The 19,184-nt window shown below is 46.4% G+C and overlaps 1 protein-coding gene across 1 annotated transcript in view; it reads left to right on the top strand.

The window, feature by feature from the left end:
• Positions 1-19,184, top strand: part of Lima1 (LIM domain and actin binding 1) — a 105,119-nt gene that overhangs the window by 59,236 nt on the left and 26,699 nt on the right. The window contains exons 4-6 of the mRNA XM_038342958.1: positions 3,518-3,982; positions 17,512-17,593; positions 18,709-18,851. Coding sequence (XP_038198886.1) covers positions 3,518-3,982; positions 17,512-17,593; positions 18,709-18,851 — 690 coding nt within the window. The remainder of the gene's footprint in view (positions 1-3,517; positions 3,983-17,511; positions 17,594-18,708; positions 18,852-19,184) is intronic.

The following is a 19,184-nucleotide window of genomic DNA, read 5'->3' as shown; positions in this document are numbered from 1 at the left end:
TCCCTGAAGATGCTCCCTACAGGGATGTCATCCCTCCGGCCCTGTTTGGACACTGCTATTATTCTGCCTCCCAAATGCCTTTCTGCCTGTTCATCGTAAAGAGAAATGAGGGTTTTCACAGAGCTAACGGGAACATCAATCTTGTTTAGTTGTGTTGTGAAGGTGACATAGAGATTATTTTTGTTCTCACATTTGTTAAATTATAAATGTGTATTTATTATAAAAGAAGAGTACTAATGCCATAAATCCTTCTCTGGGAGAGAGCAGAGTCTTGCCTTGTAGACGGGGGGAATCTGAATTTGACCTCAGGACCCATGTTTTAAAAAGCAACTGGGTGTGGTAGCACAGAAGAGGGATTCCCGGGACACTGAGGAATGACACTTCTGACCCACACAAGAACAGACACGTGTGTGCACACACAAACGTGCATACGCATAAGTCAATAACCGGTGCAAGATATTCCACCATAGGGAGTGGGCTACAAAAAGCCAGTTGATGCATCTGGGTAAGTCCTGGTCCCATTGCCAGGGCACCTCAGTCACATAACTGTCACCCACATTCAGAGGGCCTAGTTTGGTCAAATGCAGGTTCCCCAGCTGTCAGTCAGGAGTCCCTGAGCTCCCACTAGCTGGGGTCAGCTGTCTCTGTGGTTTTTCCCATCATGATCTTGACACCCCCCCTCCCCCCGCTTGTTCATGTGATTCCTCCTCCCTCTCTTCAACTGAACTCAACTGAACTCCAAGAGCTCAGCCCAGTGCTTGGCTGTTGATCTCTGCATTTGCTTCTATCAGTTACTGGATGTAGGTTCTATGATGACAATTAGGGTAGTCACTAATCTGATTATAGGGGAAGACCAGTTCAGGCACCTTCTCCACTATTGCTAGGAGTCTTTTTTTTTATTAAAGATTTATTTATTATGTACACAGTGTTCAGCCTCCATGTATGCCTGCAGGCCAGAAGAGGGCACCAGACCTCATTACAGATGGTTCTGAGCCACCATGTGGTTGCTGGGAATTGAACTCAGGACCTCCAGAAGAGCAGTCAGTGCTCTTAACCTCTGAGCCATCTCTCCAGCCCCCATTGCTAGGAGTCTTAGCTGGGGTCATCCTAGTGAATTCCTGGGAATTTCTGTAGCACGAGGTTTCTCCCTAACCCCATAATGGCTCCCTCTATCAAGATATCTTTCATTACTCTCCCACTCCGTCCCTTCCCCTAACTCAGCCATCTCTTTCTCTCATGTTCCCATCCCAGTTTACCCAGGAAATCTTAACTGTTTCCACTTCCTGGGGCCTTCCGTGTGCACCCCTCTTAGGGTCCTCCTTTTCACCCAGCTTCTCTGGGGCTGTGGACTGTAGCCTGGTTATCCTTTGCTTTCTGTCTAATATCTACTTATGAGTGAGTACATACCATGTTTGTCTTTCTGGATCTGGGTTACCTCACTCTGGATGGTTTTTTCTAGCTCCATTTATTTGTCTGCAGATTTCAAGATGTCATTGTTTAGGGGCTTGGTCCTGCCTCAACTTGGTGTGCCAGACTTCCTTGACTAAGGGAGGCCTTATCCTCTCTGAGGAGTGGATGGGAGGTGGGATGGGAGAAGAAGTGGGGGAACAGGAGAAGGGAAGGGAGGGGGAACTGGGGTTGGTATGTAAAATGAAGAGAAATTTGAATTAAGAAAGAAAGAAACTGTAGACATCTTGATCACTTGTAGACCACTTTTCTATGCTCATAGTTATGATGTCAGTCATATTGTAAAATGGGATCTTCATGACTTATAATTTACCTTTTTTTAAGTTGAAAATCATCTTTCTATGTCAGTAAAAAATGCAGTGATCCATGGTAAATATCTAAGAAAGGTGGTGTCCAGTCTCCAAAGCAGATGCAGCTCTGTCCTGTGCGGGCCTGGTGGGGCAGGCGAAGGCAGGGATCTCCATGCCTTGTCTGTGCAGGAGGTGGTAAGCCTGGGAATGCTCCTGGCGGCGATGCACTGCTTTGGGGACATTTTCCACTTATTTTTACTTTTTGACACAGGGTCTGTGTTGTGCAGGCAAGGCTTAAAGTCCCTTAAACTCCTGGGCTCAAACAGTTACCCCCCTGCCATCATACCTGGCAGGAGCTAGGTTTTTTCTCTCAATGGAAGTCTTTTTTGTTTCCTCTGCCACTGACTCATGCTGGCATCCTCTAGCCAGGGTGTAAATCTGAGGGTCCAGCAGTTCTTCTGCAACTCTGTGTGTCCGAGCCTTGCTGCTCCTCGGTGAAGCAGCTCTCTGTGTGTTCAGAAGAGTGCTAGACCTAATTCCCAGTATAGCTGCTAATCCCACTAATTCCCTGAAGTCTTAGGTCATTGTCCTCTCTATCCTAGTTGAAATCCCGAAGTGTCGCAGGCAGCAGGAATGGGGAGAGTCAGAAGGTCTGGAGGTTGGTGGGTGGCATTTGGTTCGTTAGGACTCTCAAAGCATATACGATGCTTAATTTACTTCAACAAACATGTTTCCACTATTACTCCACAGCATCTCTGGCAATGCGCAAATTGTTTTTCAATGGATTCTATCGTTTTTGACCCACATGACAGTGAACACTCTTAGGTGTGTGTGTGTAAATGAGTGTGTTCTTTGAGTATGAGTTGGGGGCGGTTCTCTTTTTTCTAACAAGGCCCATGTGTTCCTCCACTGAAGGATCTGGAAAATAGTGAATCTTCCAAGATGGCTACAAATTAGCTATAGATAAATAGTAGAGAGGAGAAAGATTATTATGCAGAAATAAAATCTGAGAGCTGGGAATGCAGCTAGCTCAGTGGTCATGCCCAAGGTCCCTGTTTGACTCTCTAGCCTGGAAAGTTTATATGCATGTATATCCTGCCAACTATATACTAATACCACTCACGCAAAAACTGTGACTCTCTAGATTTCTTAGATAGGCCCAGTCCTCTGTGTTGCTCTCCAAAATTTTAATTGGAATTATATAGGTACCACATCTTTGTCTTGTTGGTTTTTTGTTTGTTTTTTGTTTGTCTGTTTTGCGGGGGGGGGGGGGGTTGTTTGTTTGTTTGTTTGTTTGTTTGCTTTGTTTCTTGGTTGGTAAGAAAAGAATCACTAGCATGTTTCCTCCTGCACTTTTGTGGCATACCTGAGTGAAGTGAACTTTTATTCAAGTATAGTTACAATGTTGAAGGTACCTAGCAATTTGCTTTTTCTTCTTGCTTTCCGGGTGAGTCTTAGGAGAAAAAAAAAGTCTGTCCAATGCAACTCCAGGAGATCTAGGCTGTCCTTGCTGCTCACTTTGTCCTTATAAGGCTATCCTGTTTTATCACTTCCTGCTTCAGCTCCTGACTTTTCCCTCTTCCCCCCTCCGGGCCCTGGGTGGATGCTTGCTCCTCTGGCCGGGCAGTAGCTGGCCACAGCTGTCTAAACCGGCAGCGGACCAGGCGCAGCTTGGAGTTTTAACTTTCATTTTACGAAGACGCGTGTTTGGCTGTTGCATCAGGCAAGTTCTAACTGGTACTTACTTCTTGTTCTTCTAGAACACTGAAAATCTCCCCCAGCAGTTTAGAAGAGGGACCCTGTCTGCCTTAAAGAAGAAGTGGGAGAACCCGGTGGCTGGAGTGGAGTCTCACATAGACACACCGCCAAACAGCAGCTGTGAGGGTGGGCGCAGCGTGGACCCCTCTCCTGCCGAAGTGACGGAGGGCTCTGCTTCTGGACCCAGAGGAGACCGGGAAGAGCAAACCCAGCCCAAACCTAGATTTGGATCTCGTCCGGAAGCCGTTATTCAGTCTCGGTATCCCTGCTCCCAGGACAGCCTGGATCTTAAAGTCCAGGCCACAGAAAGTCAAAAAATGGAAAATTTTCTGGGAGATTCCAGGCATGAAGTAGATAAATCTGAAGTGAATGAAAACACAGAAGCTTCGGGCAAAATAGAGAAATACAATGTTCCGCTGAACAGACTAAAGATGATGTTTGAGAAAGGCGAGCACACTCAAAACAAGGTAAGAGCCAGGCGGGCTTAGGAAAACCTGGCGTAAACTGTTCTCTAACTGAGGCTGGCTGGTCAGCTGGAGCAGAATGTGGGCTCAGTATGTCTTTTGATTCGAGTTGCGTTAATAAAAGCCTCAAATGAACTATTTACACGGGTGCTGGGTTTGCGAGTCTGCAGTCTAGTTTCACGTTAAATCTAGCTCATTCTGGGATGCAGGTTAGTACCAAAAACTGAAGGGAGTTGGATGCTGGTAGCATTGTGTGCTCTCGTACACTTACCCTTTTAATTTGTCTTCCTGTGCCTTTTGTCATTTGTAGCCTTGGGGGTGAAATTGATGCCTGAATGGCTATCTACTTGGACACAGCTGCCGCCCGCCGGAGAGTAGAGGCCAGTGTGCCTAGCGTAAAGACTGAGGCTTACTTGTCTCAGCGCTGGCTGAATCCCTTCTCTGCTCAACTTCCTCATCTGTGCCTCCCAACAAATGTTTTTTATCAGCCAGACTCCTCTCCCAGGAAAAATCAGTGCTGAGAGCCCAACTAGTATAGCTTTCAGGAGTTTTGACTTGCAAATGCACAGGGTTACATTTTCCTGCATCTGCTAATGAAATTTGATCCTTCGTGTGGATTGCACACAAGTCCCCAGAGGGAATTACTTAACTAGAAAATGAGTTGCATATGCTGGTGCCTCGCAGCACACTCCAGGGGCTGCCGAGCTGGTCAGTTTTTCCAGTTTTCTCATACTTTCCTATGTAGCTGGCGCTGTGTACAGGATGGTTTTTTACAGCAACCCTCATAATGAAGTAAACATATCTGACGGGTAGCAAAGCCATCCTATACTTGATTTCAGCTACGTGGAAAAGCGTTCTTTTCGTAAGCCAAATATTTGGCCCGCTTCTCTGTATTGGTGAAGTAATAGTGTAAGACATTCCTTCTGAGATAAAGAAATGATAGCTCATCCTGAGTCCTGGCTAAGGCTGGGGGCAAGGGGGGGGGGCACTGTCAGTTTCTTGCAGTAACTCCCTGCAGCTGCTGCCCCCCTGCCCAGGAGAGGGCTTGCCTGGAGACCATCTTTGAATGCTAGAAAGAATTTTTAAGTTTTTTTTGTTTGTTTGTTTTGTGTTTTAGCTAGAACCCTTTTCTGAGTACGCACTTTAGCTCTGCTTCAACACTGGAACCAACTGGCAAGAGATGCAACCACAAAGCTGTTTTATGGCATTTCTTAAACTCCCCTCTCGACTGTTTTAGTTCCCTGGGCCTGCCAACTCCCTCTTTCCCCTTTATGGTCTTAATAAAAAAAAAAAATGTTTCTTATGTAAATGGGAAGAAGAATTTTAAATTGAAGGGAAAATGTAAGAAATCCTAACTAGAGAGGAAGGGGCTTTGTTATGACTCAAAGGCCCATTGTCAGTCTCGCAGCCCCTGCCTGCCGGGGTGGGTGCTGATGTCATGCCGCGCACACAATGCGGATTCAGTGGAAAGGGCTTGTGCACGTCAGAACTGGCCCAAGGTAGGAAATGACTGGGACCGCGCAAGCAAAAATGCTGACTATGTGTAAGACTATGGAGAGAGACTTTGCTCTTGGAAATGTCTAGTGAGGATGGGTCAGGACAAGTCTATTTAAAGAAATAGTCAAAGTAGCAGGGGCAGGGAGGGGGGAGCGGTGGGGGGGGCACTGCATAAAGAACAACCCTTAGCTAAGCAGGGTGACCCTTATTCCCGTTAGCACTCTGGGAGGCTGAGGCAAACCCAGCCACAGCAGGGCCCTGATTCCCCTGGCTCTGCTTAAGAAGGGAAGGACCGGAAGAGGGTGGGGAAGAGAGCTCCTGCTTCCTCAGGGTTAAACCTCGTGGCTAGACTCATTGGAAAAGGGTTCTCAGAGTTACCTGTGCCTTTTTAGGCCTGGGTGTTGTATGTGTGTGCCTTTCTTTTTAAGTGGTCCTTTGTCCCTTATGGCTGTTTCAGAATAAGTGTGATTATCTGTATAAGAAACATTATCAATTACTTTAAAAAGTTTTGTCCAGGGCTGAGACTATAGCTCGGTGTGTGTGTTTGCCTAGCATTTGCGAGGCCCCTGGGCTCAGTCTCTAGAACCAGTCACTCCCTACTTCCCCTACACACACACACACTCACCCAAAATGTTCCGTACAATGTCTTGTTTTGGTGTATATATATATATATATATATATATGGTGTGTGTGTGTGTGTGTGTGTGTGTGTTTGAGAGAGGGTCTCATTGTGTAGCCCTTAGCTGACTCTGGCCTCAAACTCACAGAGATCTCCCTGTCTCTGTCTCCCCAGGGTTAGGATTCAAGGCTCACACCACTCTCCCTGGCTGTTTAGTGCAATATTTTAATCTAACTCTTAGAAAGCTACATACACATGGAGTGTTTGGAAGACTGAGAACCCCAGGCCCCTTCAGGGGTAAGACTATTGCAGTACAGCTCAGAACCCGCAAGTAGTGACAGGTGACATGTGATACTTCATCCAGGAGTTTTAGGCCAGCCTGGGCTATGAAGTGAGTCTGAGGCCTGCCTGGAACCTAGACTGTATAGTGAGACCCAGTCTTTTTTTTTTTTTTTTTTTTTGAGGCAGGGTTCTCTGAGTGTAGCCCCTGGCTGCCCTAGAACTCACTCTGGAAACCAGGCCTCAAACCCACAGAGTGCTGGGATTAAAGGCACGTGCCACCACCCACCTACCTGAGACCCAGTATTAAACTAAGCCAAATCCTAGAAATAATAACCACATTTTCTTTTTTTTTAAATATTTATTTATTTATTTATTTATTTATTATGTATACAATATTCTGTCTGTGTGTATGCCTGCAGGCCAGAAGAGGGCACCAGACCGTCCCATTACAGATGGTTGTGAGCCACGATGTGGTTGCTGGGAATTGAACTCAGGACCTTTGGAAGAGCAGGCAATGCTCTTAACCTCTGAGCCATCTCTCCAGCCCAATGACCTCTTTTCTTTAGCTTCACATAACAATGACATGTAATAGCATATATGTGCTGTAGTAGTGTGAGCCCTTTGAGAGGACGGAGGGCACCACACTAAAACCTGACCTCACCCCTACCAACAGTTCATACACACCTTCTTGTGGGTGGTGCTGGACTTGTTTTCCTGTTTTGTGCTGAGAATTTGTCTGCATGTCAGCCTGTGTGCCATGGGCATGCCCGTGGAGGTCAAAAGAAAGCACCAGATCCAGGACACCAGGAACTGGAGTCATAGAGTGTGTGAACCACCGTGGAGGGTTTCGTTGTTTTGAGGCAGGGTCTTATGTAGCACAGGCTGACCTTGTGTTGTAAGGAGAGGGCTGCTTGTTGGTTCCTGGCTGCCCAGCTAGCTTAGACCCAAAATAATCACACAGAAACTGTATTAATTAAATCACTGCTTGACCCATCAGCTCTAGCTTCTCCTTGGCTAACTCTTACACCTGAATTTAACCCATTTCTAGTAATCTGTATTGCCACATGGCTGTGGCTTACCGGTAAAGTTCCATCTGCCTCCTGCAGGGCTATGTGGCTTCTCTCTGACTCTGCCTTTCTTTTCCCTAGCATTCAGTTTAGTTTTCCCTGCCTAACTAAGTTCTACCCTGCTATAGGTCCAAAGCAGTTTCTTTATTCATTAATGGTAATCACAGCATACAGAAGGAAATCACACACCAACCTTGGGCCCTTTATCCTCCTGCTTCCTTCGGGGTGCTGGGCTTATTGGTGTAATTATTGGTGTATATTGCCACACCTGGTTTCATATACATAATTTATCTGACTTTTTATTCAGTTACTGCATCACCCATAGCTTAAAGTGGTATGGGAGAATTGTCTGTAATCCGTCAATCATGTTTTAAATAAAACACTGATTGGCCAGGCAGAAAGTGTAGGCAATAAAACCAGACAGGAAGTAGAAATGATATAATGAGAACAGGAGCATTCTGGGAAGGAGGGAGTTGATTCCTCCCACTCCTGCCCAGACCACCGAAGCAGCAGGATGTGATCTACAACCACTAAAAAAGGTACTGAGCCACATGGCTAACATAGATCAGAAAAACGGGTTAATCAAGATGTGAGAGTTAGCCAATGAGAGGCTAGAGCTAATGGGCCAATCAGCTTTATATCTTATAGAGATCTCTGTGTTATTTCTTTGGGGCTTGCTGGCTGTGGGGTACTGAGCGGGACAGAAACCCAAACAAGCAGGCCTGGCCCCATTCATTGTTACATAAAGATTATATAGTCTGAAAATGTAGAACTGTTGTAACTGATTTCTCACTATAGCTGAACTTTTCTTGAAAAAGATGTATCTGTATAAACTAAATTTCAGCCTTTTGTGGTGAGATTGTATGGATTTAGATGTAGAGCAATTCTGATACTGTTCCCTGTGTCTTGCCCGAATGGCTGTTGTTGGTGTATCAGTGATCAGTCATCTTCTAATCTGCTTTGTGCCAACTAACTGCTTCCTGCTCCAGCCAGCCGTATTTCAGTCAAACCTGTTGAAACTCAGTGTCAAGACTGAAACATTACATAAGACACCCCCATCTGCGAGCCAGGTACCTACCAGTGTCTGTACTGCCTGCCGCAGGGCTCACTCCTGACCAGTGGATGTGCATAGATGCCCGTCTCCTTTGGCCTCCAGATGTTGCTATGTCGACCCTAGAACTACTTGAGAACTTCTAAGGTTATTTTGTCTGGTTTCCTGCTCTCAGTTGAGATATCATAACCCCAGCTGAATGAAGTTAGAGAAGTTAGCGGGATGGCGGATGTCATGTGACTGATCTTGGGACAAGGCCTGAGCTTGTGTGGTAGTCCTTCTACCATATGATGCAAGCTCCACGGACATCAGAACTGGCTACTGTCCAGACACAAATGACTGTAGCCCTGCCTGTCTTTCCACAGACATTAGAGCCTGTCTTTCTACTGACATTAGCCTGGTCACTCTCCAGACACAAATGCTATCCTCACACATAAGCTCTCTATCCCCCCACTTTTTGAAACAGTAATTTTCTGTGTAGCCGTTGCTGTCCTGGAACTCACTGTGTTCACCAGGTTGGCCTCGAACTTGGCGATCCTCCTGCCTCTGCCTCCCAAGTGCTAGGATTAAAGGCACGCTCCACCACCGCCTGCCTGGCTTGTTTAGTCTTTGTTACGTAGACCTATCTTCCTAGCCCATGCTCTTCCCCTTTTATGGGATATATTTCATTATGCTGCCCAATCATTTCCCGATAATTAGATTCTTTTCTATCTCTTAGTATCTTGGCAGAAACGTTTTGTTTTGAATAATTTCTTTGGGCTATTTCTGTTATATGTACCATATTTAGAAGGTACACTTCTCTGGATATTTTTCTTACGTATCTTCAGTTTATCCTCAAAGAATGTACTATGTCAAAACTAGCATTGCCTGAGCACATGACCCCGGAAGCTTCGTCAGCTGTTGGTTTTGCGTGTACATGTTTTGCCTGCATGTATGTGCACCACATGGGTGCCTGGAGTCCATGGAGGTCACAAGAGGGCATCAGAATCCCTGGAACTGCAGTTATGTATGATTGTGAGCCATCATGGGAACCCGGGTCCTCTGGAAGAGCAACAAGTGTTCTTAACTGCTGTGCCATCTCCCCAGGCCCCCCCCCCCCCGGCTTTTAACTACTGAATAAGCTTACTAAACAAGAAATATCACTTTCTTTCTTTCTCTCTTTCTCTTTCTTTCTTTCTTTCTTTCTTTCTTTCTTTTCTTTCTTTCTTCCTTTGTTTTTGTTTGTTTGTTTGTTTTTGCTTATTGTAAGGTTAACACGACTTTTATAGGACACTTAGAGATACAGAAAATGTAGAGACATTCTGTAACTGGTGATAAGTGCTTCTCTGTCTTTGTTAGGGTTTCTGTTGCTGTGATAAAACACCAGGACCAACAGCAACTTGGGAAGGAAAGGGTTTATTTCACTTAACACTTCCTGTCCATCACCGAGGAAGTCAGGAACTCGTGTGGGGCAGGAACTAATGCAGATGCCACGGGTGGGGGGTGTTCCTTACTGGCTCACTCCCCGTGGCTTGCACAGCCTGCTTTCGTAGAACCCAGGACCGGCAGCTGGGGCTGACATCGCCCGCAGTGGGCTGAGCCTTCCCTCCTTAATCATCATTCAGGGAAACAGGTGGGGGATTTTCTCAGTCAGAGTTCCTTCTCCCAAGTGACTGTAGTCCGTGTCAAGTTGACATAAAACTGGCCAGCACGTCCTCCTATGTACGTTTTTTTAATATGAATACACCATTTTGTTCCGAGTCCCTGAAGAAGAAAAAAATTGTTATCACTTAATACTTTGAGAAGTTGAGAGATTTATTTCTACCTCACGGTTTCTATACATAGTTCTGCAAAATCCCATTTTCCCTAAAACCTACCCTCCCTCTGTCCTTGACTTTTAGGAAATGTAAGGGTCTGAAGAAAGGGTCCCCATGAGAGGGTGGAAGGCAGTGAAGGGGTGGATAAGGTACTCTGTATAAAGCAGGAGAGTCATCATCATTTGGAGAGGAGACAGGATCTCACGGAGCCTGGGATGGTCTCAAGTCCCCCATTGACCTCCTGATCCTCCCGGCTCCCTCTCCCGGAAGCTGGGGTTTCAGGCAGCGCCAGGACACCTGACTTGAGAATAAGCTTTGCCAGGTGTGGTGGCCTGTGTGCATGCTGTTCACCCCAGCACTGGGGAGGCAAGGCAGGCGAGCCTCTGTGACTTTGAGGCCAGCCTGGAACACACAGTGAGATGATCTCTTGAAAAAAAACAAAGGAAGGCTGGGCATGGTGGCACATGCCTTTGATCCCAGCACTCGGGAGGCAGAGGCAAGTGGCTCTCCTTGAGTCTGAGGCCAGCCTGGTCTACAAAGCAAGTTCTAAGACAACCAGGGCTACACAGAGAAATCCTGTCTCGTCAACCTTTTTTTGGTTTTGTTTTGTTCTGAGGTTGGGTCTCCCACTGCTCTCACTGGACCTGGCCCTCAAATTGGCAGGCTGACTAGCAGCAGGCTCCTGCACCCACCTGTCGTCCATGTGGTACACACATCCATTGTCACAGCTGGTTTTAACATAGCGTTGGGGGTCCTAGCTCAGGGCATTATGCTTGTACAGCCAGCACTTTCTTCTGACTGAACGTAGGTGGTGACTCAGGCCTCTAACCCCAGCAATCCAGAGACTGACGCAGGAGGATTGCCATGAGTTCAGGCATACCTGGGCTACAGAGAAAAAAGAATTTTCCTGAAAATAAGGGTAGATGAGATAGGAAATCTGCCTTGTTAATCATTTAGACCCTAATTTCCTTTTCTTTTTCTTTTTTTGTTTTTGTTTTTAATTCTAGGAAAAACATTCTACAGACTCCAGACTAAAAGCCTCAGTGCTTACTCTTATTGGCATATGGTAGTATATTTGATCAATGAATTCACAGGAAGTACTTGAGGCATTCACACAGGCAAGCCTAGCCAGCTGACAGGGAAGAAGTTGTAGGGTGTGAGAAGCCAATCCTTGGGAAATTCCACAAAGCCTTAAAATAAAATGTCTTGTCTCTTCTGTGCTTGGCAGAGTGTAACACTCCTGGAGTATCCGTATGTCCGAGACAAAAAGGCTGGAATGATATAAATCTGTTACAGAGGGTGTGTGTGTGTGTGTGTGTGTGTGTGTGTGTGTGTCTGCAGAATACACACGCATTTTTTGTTTCGTTCTGTTTGCCCCGCGTCCCCCCCCCCCCCCCCGCCTGGCCCACTTACATTCTTGAGAAATACTGCTTCTTCCTGCACTGAACTGTGCTCTACACCTCGCTTTCTTAGTCCCTCTGTTCTGAAGGTAACCTTGAAAATGATAACCCTAGCCCCACCTGGGCCCTTGCGGCTGGGTCGGAGCCAGCCCGATCAACTGATAGCCAGTTTCCTCCTCAGCCTGAAGTCTTTGCTTCTCCCAGCCCCAGGTAGCCTTGAACTCCTGCCTTGGCTTCTGGTTCTAATCCTACTCACCAGACAGCATTTCTAAGGCTCCCAAGCAACCCAGAGTTTTGTTTTGTTTGGTATTTTAGGTTTTGCTGTTTGAGGGGTGGGGGTGTTTGGGTTTGGTTTTTGGTTTTGTGAGATAAGGTTGTCCTACCCACCCAGTCTTGCCTCCAGCCGGATCCTCCTGCCTCCGAATTTATTCTTCAGGAGCTGTCTACTCTGGGGGAGGGGAACACTACCATATCACCTGTGTGGAAGTCAGGGAACTCTCCAATTCTCCCCTTCCAAGTCGATCCAGCTCATCACTGGGCCTGGTGGCCAGCGCCTTTCTCTACAGAGGTGCTATCTCACCATTACTGGGGCTGCCTGGTGATCTTCCGGGAGCCACCTGCCTCCATATCCCCAAAAGTGGGATTACAAGTGTATAACCCATGTATGGCTTTAAGAAGAAATGGATTCTGGGTATTAAACTCAGGCCTGCCGGGCGGTGGTGGCGCACGCCTTTAATCCCAGCACTCGGGAAGCAGAGGCAGGCGGATCTCTGTGAGTTCGAGACCAGCCTCGTCTACAAGAGCTAGTTCCAGGACAGGCTCCAAAGCCACAGAGAAACCCTGTCTCGAAAAACCAAAAAAAAATAAAAAAATAAACTCAGGCCTTTGTGTGTAAGGCAAATAAATACCCTGCTAGTTGAGTTCTCATCCTAAACTGTGTTATTTTGCTTAAGACAGGGTCTCATTAACCCAGGCTTGCTACGTTGCTAAGGATGACCCTGAATTCCCAATCCTCCTGCCTTCTCTTCCCACTGAAAATAGAGACCTGTGCTACCACAGCCATATTTTGGGTCTCCTTGTGTTGCCCTGGCTGGCCTGGGACTGGCCATGTAAAAGGAAGACCTCGAACTTTGGATTCTTCTGCTCTTACCTCTAGGATGCTGAGCTGCGGGTTTTGTGATAAAATGCTGAGATTACAGCTTACACACCCCACTTTCCACCCAAGTGTTTAAGTTAACAGCTAGCAAAGATGGGAAGCCTTATTCTCGGAAGCGAAAGAAAGAGCTTCTGCAGGGCAGCTTTTGTTCCTGCCCCTTTAGTGTGGAGCCTTACTCAAGGCTGAGGTGTTGCACTGGGACCAAAGGTGAGCTTTGCCTGCAGCAACTTGTGGATCTGTACTTGAATTTTATCTTTGACAGAATGTAAATTCCTCTGTTAAGAATGAGGAACCTGCCGGGCAGTGGTGGAGCAAGCCTTTAATCCCAGCACTCCAGAGGCAGAGGCAGGCAGATCTCTGTGTTTGAGGTCAGCCTGGTCTACAGAACAAGTTCCAAAACAGCCAGGGCTACACAAAGAGAAAAACTGTCTCGAAAAACGAAAGAAAATAAGAAAATAGAGCCTGATCACAGTGCATTCTATATTTGTGTGTGTGTGTGTTAGAAAATGCTTATTTTAAAAAAACAAATATGTAGGGCTGAAGAAATAGCTCAGAGGTTAAGAGCATTGACTGCTCTTCCAAAGGTCCTGAGTTCAATTCCCAGCAACCACATGTTGGCTCACAACTATCTGTAATGAGATCCTATGACCTCTTCTAACATTGTATACGTAATAAATAAATAGATATTTTTTTTAAAGATTTATTTCTTTATTATGTATACAACATTCTGCCTCCATGTATGCCCGCACGCCAGAGGAGGGCGCCAGATCTCATTACAGATGGTTGTGAGCCACCATGTGGTTGCTGGGAATTGAACTCAGGACCTTTGGAAGAGCAGCCACTGCTCTTAACCACTGAGCCATCTCTCTAGCCCCCATAAATAAATATTTTTAAAAAACACAAAAATTGTAGGGGGCGCAAAATGACAGTGCAGGCTAGAGCACTAGCTGGCCAGCTAAAGCAGCCTGAAGACAAGTTCAGATACCCGGACTCCACAGTAGCAGAGCTGTCTTGGGGTCTTATTGCTGTGAAGAGACGCCATGACCACAGCAATGCTTATAAAGGAAAAACATTTAATGGGGGCTGGTTTGTAGTTCAGAGGTTTCGTCCGTTGCTATGGCGGGAAGCATGCAGGAGAAGGAGTTGAGAGTTCTTTTCTACAACCAGCAGCAGGAGGAGACGGTGAACCACACTAGCGTTTTGTTTGTTTGTTCGAGACAGGGTTTTCCTGTAGCTCTCAAGCCTATCCTGGAACTCACTCCATCTATATGATTCATTTGGCTCAATATTTCTGGTCTGGGAAAGAAGAAAACTGACAGCCAAGGTGGAGTCAAGGTCCAGCTTGACACTCCACCCACAGCGCTGGTCCCGCAAAGGCCAAGTGCTGATGGCTTGGGCCGGCTTGGTGCTGGAGAAGGTGGTTAAACCTCTGCGGGTCTAAGCAGGAGAGCCAACATAAACTAGCAGCTATTTGGTACACTGACAGAAAATTAGCAGCGATTACTCAAATTCTCAAAGTTCAACTGCAGGTGTGACTGTGCTACAAGACCAATTCAGAAATTCGTATTTCCAGGACTCAAAAAAGGAGAAATCCTGGAAATTACAAACACATCTGGGCTTGAACTCACAGAGTTCACCTATCTCTGCCTCACTCACCACCACCCAGGGGCTTGAGCGACCTCAAAGCCCACCCCTAGGGACACACTTCCTCCAACAAGGCCCCGCCTCCTAATAATCTGGTTTCTTTCAAGCTACAGGAACCTACTCCTGAGAGTTGTCATCTGACCTCCACGTGTGCACTGTAGGAGTGTGTGTGTGTGCTGCACACGCGCGTGCACATACACTGTAAAAGAGGGACTTTTGTTTTATTAGTTTTCAAGAAAAATATATAACCCACGATTCAAGGCAGGAGGATCCCAGTCCAAGCTCAGCCTGGTCAGACAGTGGGGCCCTCTTCATCCTCTCCTGTACCTAAATCTAAAAGGGGGGGGGGGTAGGGAAGGGAGGGGGTAGAAGAAGGGAGGGGGAAGGGAAGGAGGTGGGAGGGAGGGAGAAGACTGCAGAACTCATTTTCTTTTAGTTTGAGATGTGTTTGTAATTCAAGCTGGACCTTGACTCCACCTTGGCTGTCAGTTTTCTTCTTTCCCAGACCAGAAATATTGAGCCAAATGAATCATATAGATGTGAGTGGTCCTGACCCGAGTATGATGTGGCAATATTAGAGTTTTATTTGTTTTGGTTTTATGAAACGAGGTCTTACTTTATAGGCCATTCTGACCCGGAACCCAAGGCAGCCCTTCTCCCATAGTCTCCCAGGTCCTGGGATTGTAGGTATAGGTCATTGCTCCCAGCTTTATTTTGGTTTTTATTTGAAATGTATTATTACAAGATAATTAGGGCTAGCAAGGAATAAATTGCTTTAAATACATAGTAAAATTTTGAAGTCAGTTAACTCATTGTATTTAAGAGTTCAATAACTTTTATTAGTGATTATTAATAAGAAGGAAACAAAAACGGAACACACAGAGAAATCGGAAGTAGCTTGACAAGGCAATGCCTTAGTAAAAGGGGTGCGATGGGGCTAACAACACACCAGGCCAAGATGGCTCTTGTCTTTTATCCCTGTGGTAGGTGGTGTCTACGTCTCATACCGTTGATGGGAGCTCAGCTTCACAGGCTGCCGGGATTGGCTAACTGCCCTCCCCTGGCTGACTACCTTTGACTACGTTTGATTTTAAGAAATGTATTGGACTCAGTTTAGCTGTAGAACACTTACCTAGGATATTTGAGGCCCTGCATTTGATCCTCAACCGGAAGGGAGCGGGGTGAGGAGGAGGGAGGGAGGAAGTGTCTCTTGTCTCCTTACACTCTGGCTTTCACGTAATTCCTACTTCTAGTTGTCTGGAAGCAGGCATTTGAGCGAGGATCTGGCCGGAGGCTGTTATTACATGTGCCTCATCTGCTACGTCTGGGAATATTCTGTGAGACTAAGTGGCTTTTTGTTGAGTATATTTCTAATCCTAAAATTGTAATTTAAAACCTTATGTATTTTGGGTTTTATGAGGTTCTCCTTCAACCTCATATATTTGCAGAATGTGGCCTTGAATTTTTAACCCCCGTGTCTCCACCTCCACTCTGGGATTAATTGCAGGTGTGCGCTGTTACACTCAACCTAATTTGTACCTACGATTAAGGGTCTATCCAACTATGAGACACAAAGCGTTATAATTTCAAGAATCACAAAATATTTTATTCAAAAAAAAATCTGTGCCCGGTGTCTGCAGCAGGAGAGCTCAGTATATAGCTCGTGCCTGGTGTGTGCAAGTCCCCAGGTTCAGTCCTTAGCACTGAAGACACAAATACAGTCGCCAGGTGGTGGTGGTGGTGGTGCACTCGGAAGCAGAGGCAAGTGATCTCTGAGTTCAAGGCCAGCCTGGTCTACGGAGTAAGTTCCAGGACAGCAACCAGGGCTACACAGAGAAATCCTGTCTCAAAACACCAAAATCAAACAAACAACCAAATAATGCTACAATCTACAAATCCTGGAAGTGAGTGCAAAGGCATAGTCTCCTGCAGTCGGCTCGCGGACCAGCGGGAGAACAGTTACAGCACTCTACCAAACACTAACAAAAATATGACCGGGCTCCTTCACACACACTACGGGAAGGAGAAGCTTTCTGTATATAGAAGCAAGTGTCAGTGAGTCTTGAAGGGATAGCATTTGCTAGACAGAAGGACAAACGTGATTTGGGCGGAGGAGCCTCATTTATTGTGCTGTGGTCCTCAGCAGTTGGAGTTCCCTGAAGGATAAAGGATGTATCAACACATGGAGAGGAGTCTGGGTGGGCACTGACATCCTCAGTACATCGTCTGGGATGTACTGAACTCTTGCAGTGATGTTCAAGGGTAATTGGGAATTCTGAGAGAATTTTGAGCAGGGGAGTTCAGAGAGACGCAGATTTTAGAATCATTACTTCCTATTAGTTAGGGTATTGGCAGCCTTGCGAAGACTGGACTAGAACGTGGAGAAAGAACCAGTGTAGATAATGGGTTGTTAAGGAGAGCAGTGACGAAGCCTGCCAAGGCAGCGACAGCGGGGTGCAGCAAGATAGAGGGGTGCTGCCTGCACCTCAGCGGTTTTATGGGGCCTGTCCTTGTCACCTGGGATCGCAGGTCTCTCCTCCAGCTGTCCTTAACATTTCAGTGCCGCTGCGGAAGCTGGCTAGTGGCAGTCAGTAGCAATGAGCTTTGTTTATTTTTGTTTGTTTGTTTGTTTGTTTGTTTTTTGAGACAGGGTTTCTCTGTAGCTTTGGAGCCTGTCCTGGAACTAGCTCTTGTAGACCAGGCTGGCCTTGAACTCACAGAGACCCACCTGCCTACCCCTCCCGAGTGCTGGGATTAAAGGCCTGCGCCACCACCCACCCGGCTTCGGGTTATCATTTTCAAGGTTACCTTTAGAACAGAGGGGCTAAGAAAGCAAGATGTAGAGCACAGTTCAGTGCAGGAAGAAGCTATATCTCACAAACTTTGTTTTTATAGCCCTTTGTTTGTCTGGGAGCCCATGTGACTATATACTGCTTGATATTTAAAATGTTCTGATCTTTTGGATTTTGTTAATGAAGAAGTGTTGAGTGTTACATCAGTATCTCCCATCTTCTGAACAGAGTCTTTGGACCCAAAGCCGAAATGCAGGCGGAAGGATCTCTGAGAATAGCTATTCCCTTGATGACTTGGAAATCGGTCTGGGTAAGTAAGTGGCTCCGTCATAGCGAATCCTTTGCACTCAAAACCTGGGCTTCTAGCCGGGCGGTGGTGGCGCACGCCTTTAATCCCAGCACTCGGGAGGCAGAGGCAGGCGGATCTCTGTGAGTTCGAGGCCAGCCTGGTCTACAAGAGCTAGTTCCAGGACAGGCTCTAAAAAAGCTGCAGAGAAACCCTGTCTCGAAAAACCAAAAAAAAAAAAAAAAAAAAAAAAAAAAAAAAAAAAAAAAAAAAACCTGGGCTTCTAAAGGAAGAACGGCATGCGCTACAGAGAAGTCTGTGTTAGCTGCTAGCTGCTCCCAGCTGCTCTCTATTAGCCATCCTGATTTTTGTTTTTGTCACTTGTTTTGAGACAAGGTCTCTAGCCCAGACTGGCCTAGAACCTCCTACATAGCCAAAGTTAACCTTGAACTTCTGACCCTCTGGTCTCAGATTCCTCAGTGCTGGGATTGCATGCATGAGCACAGCACGCCCAGTGTGCTTTTGTTGCGTTTTAAACCCATCCTTGGGTACCTCTGAGGGGTGAAGTGCTCTAGACCCTGGGACTACACAGTTTTCTGGAACCAGAGAACTTCAGTAGACGGACTGAGTCCCTAACCAAGATTGGTTGTCCCGGAGCTGGTGTGGCTCCGTGGTAGTCCAAGTGCTTAGCATAAACCCAACAAAGTACTTTGTCCACAGCACAAAAAAAATAAGTGAATAAAAATAATAAAATTGTGTGTGTTAGGGTGTGTGAGTGTGTGTATATAAAATGTGCATTTATGGTAAAGGTACTTTGCTAGGAAAGTGAATTAAAATTGTCTTATGAAAGACAATTATATTTCTGATTTTCTTTGTGTGTGTGTGTGTGTGCCTTTGGTTGTTGGTTTTGGGTTTTTTGTTTTATATTTGGTTTTAACAGGGTCTCACTCTGTAGTCCAGGTTGAGCTTGAATGTGTGGCATTCCTGCCTCAGCCTCCCCAGTGCTGGGACTATAGACAAGAATTACACCTGGCCTTTTTGTACTTCTAAGAGAAATGAGATTACATTAGATTACAGTCACCTAAGATTTAGACTCCCCTTCTGTCTTCTGACAAAGTGTATTATTTCCCCGTTTCCAGGTCATTTGTCATCCTCCACATTCAACTCGGAGAAGAACGAGAGCAAGCGGAGTCTGGAGCTCCCGCGCCTCTCGGAGACCTCCATCAAAGACCGCCTGGCTAAGTACCAGGCCGCCGTGTCCAAGCAGAGCCGCCCAGCTGGGGTATGTGTCCTGCGCTGTTTGCTTTTTGTTTGGGTGGTTTTGGGGTTTGTTTTTCTGGTTTTTTGAGACAGGCTTTCGCCCTATAGCCTTGTCTGTCTTGGAACTAGCTCTGTGCAGACCAGGCTGGCTTCGAGCTCACAGAGATCCGCCTGCCTCTGCCTCCTGAGTGCTGGGATCAAAGGCATGTGCACCACGCCCAGCTTGAGACAGGATTTTGCTCTGTAACTGAACCTTAAAGTCATGGGGTTCTTCTTGCCTTAGCCTCCCTCCCAGTACTGAGGTGACAGGAGCACAGGACGTCGTCATACCTGCTTTATGTCATCTTCAGATCTG

The sequence above is a fragment of the Arvicola amphibius genome, chromosome 9 (genome assembly GCF_903992535.2).
Source record: "Arvicola amphibius chromosome 9, mArvAmp1.2, whole genome shotgun sequence".
Lineage (NCBI taxonomy): Eukaryota > Metazoa > Chordata > Mammalia > Rodentia > Cricetidae > Arvicola > Arvicola amphibius.
The sequence above is the reverse complement of the archived record's forward strand: the minus strand, read 5'-3'. Positions and strand labels throughout refer to the sequence as shown.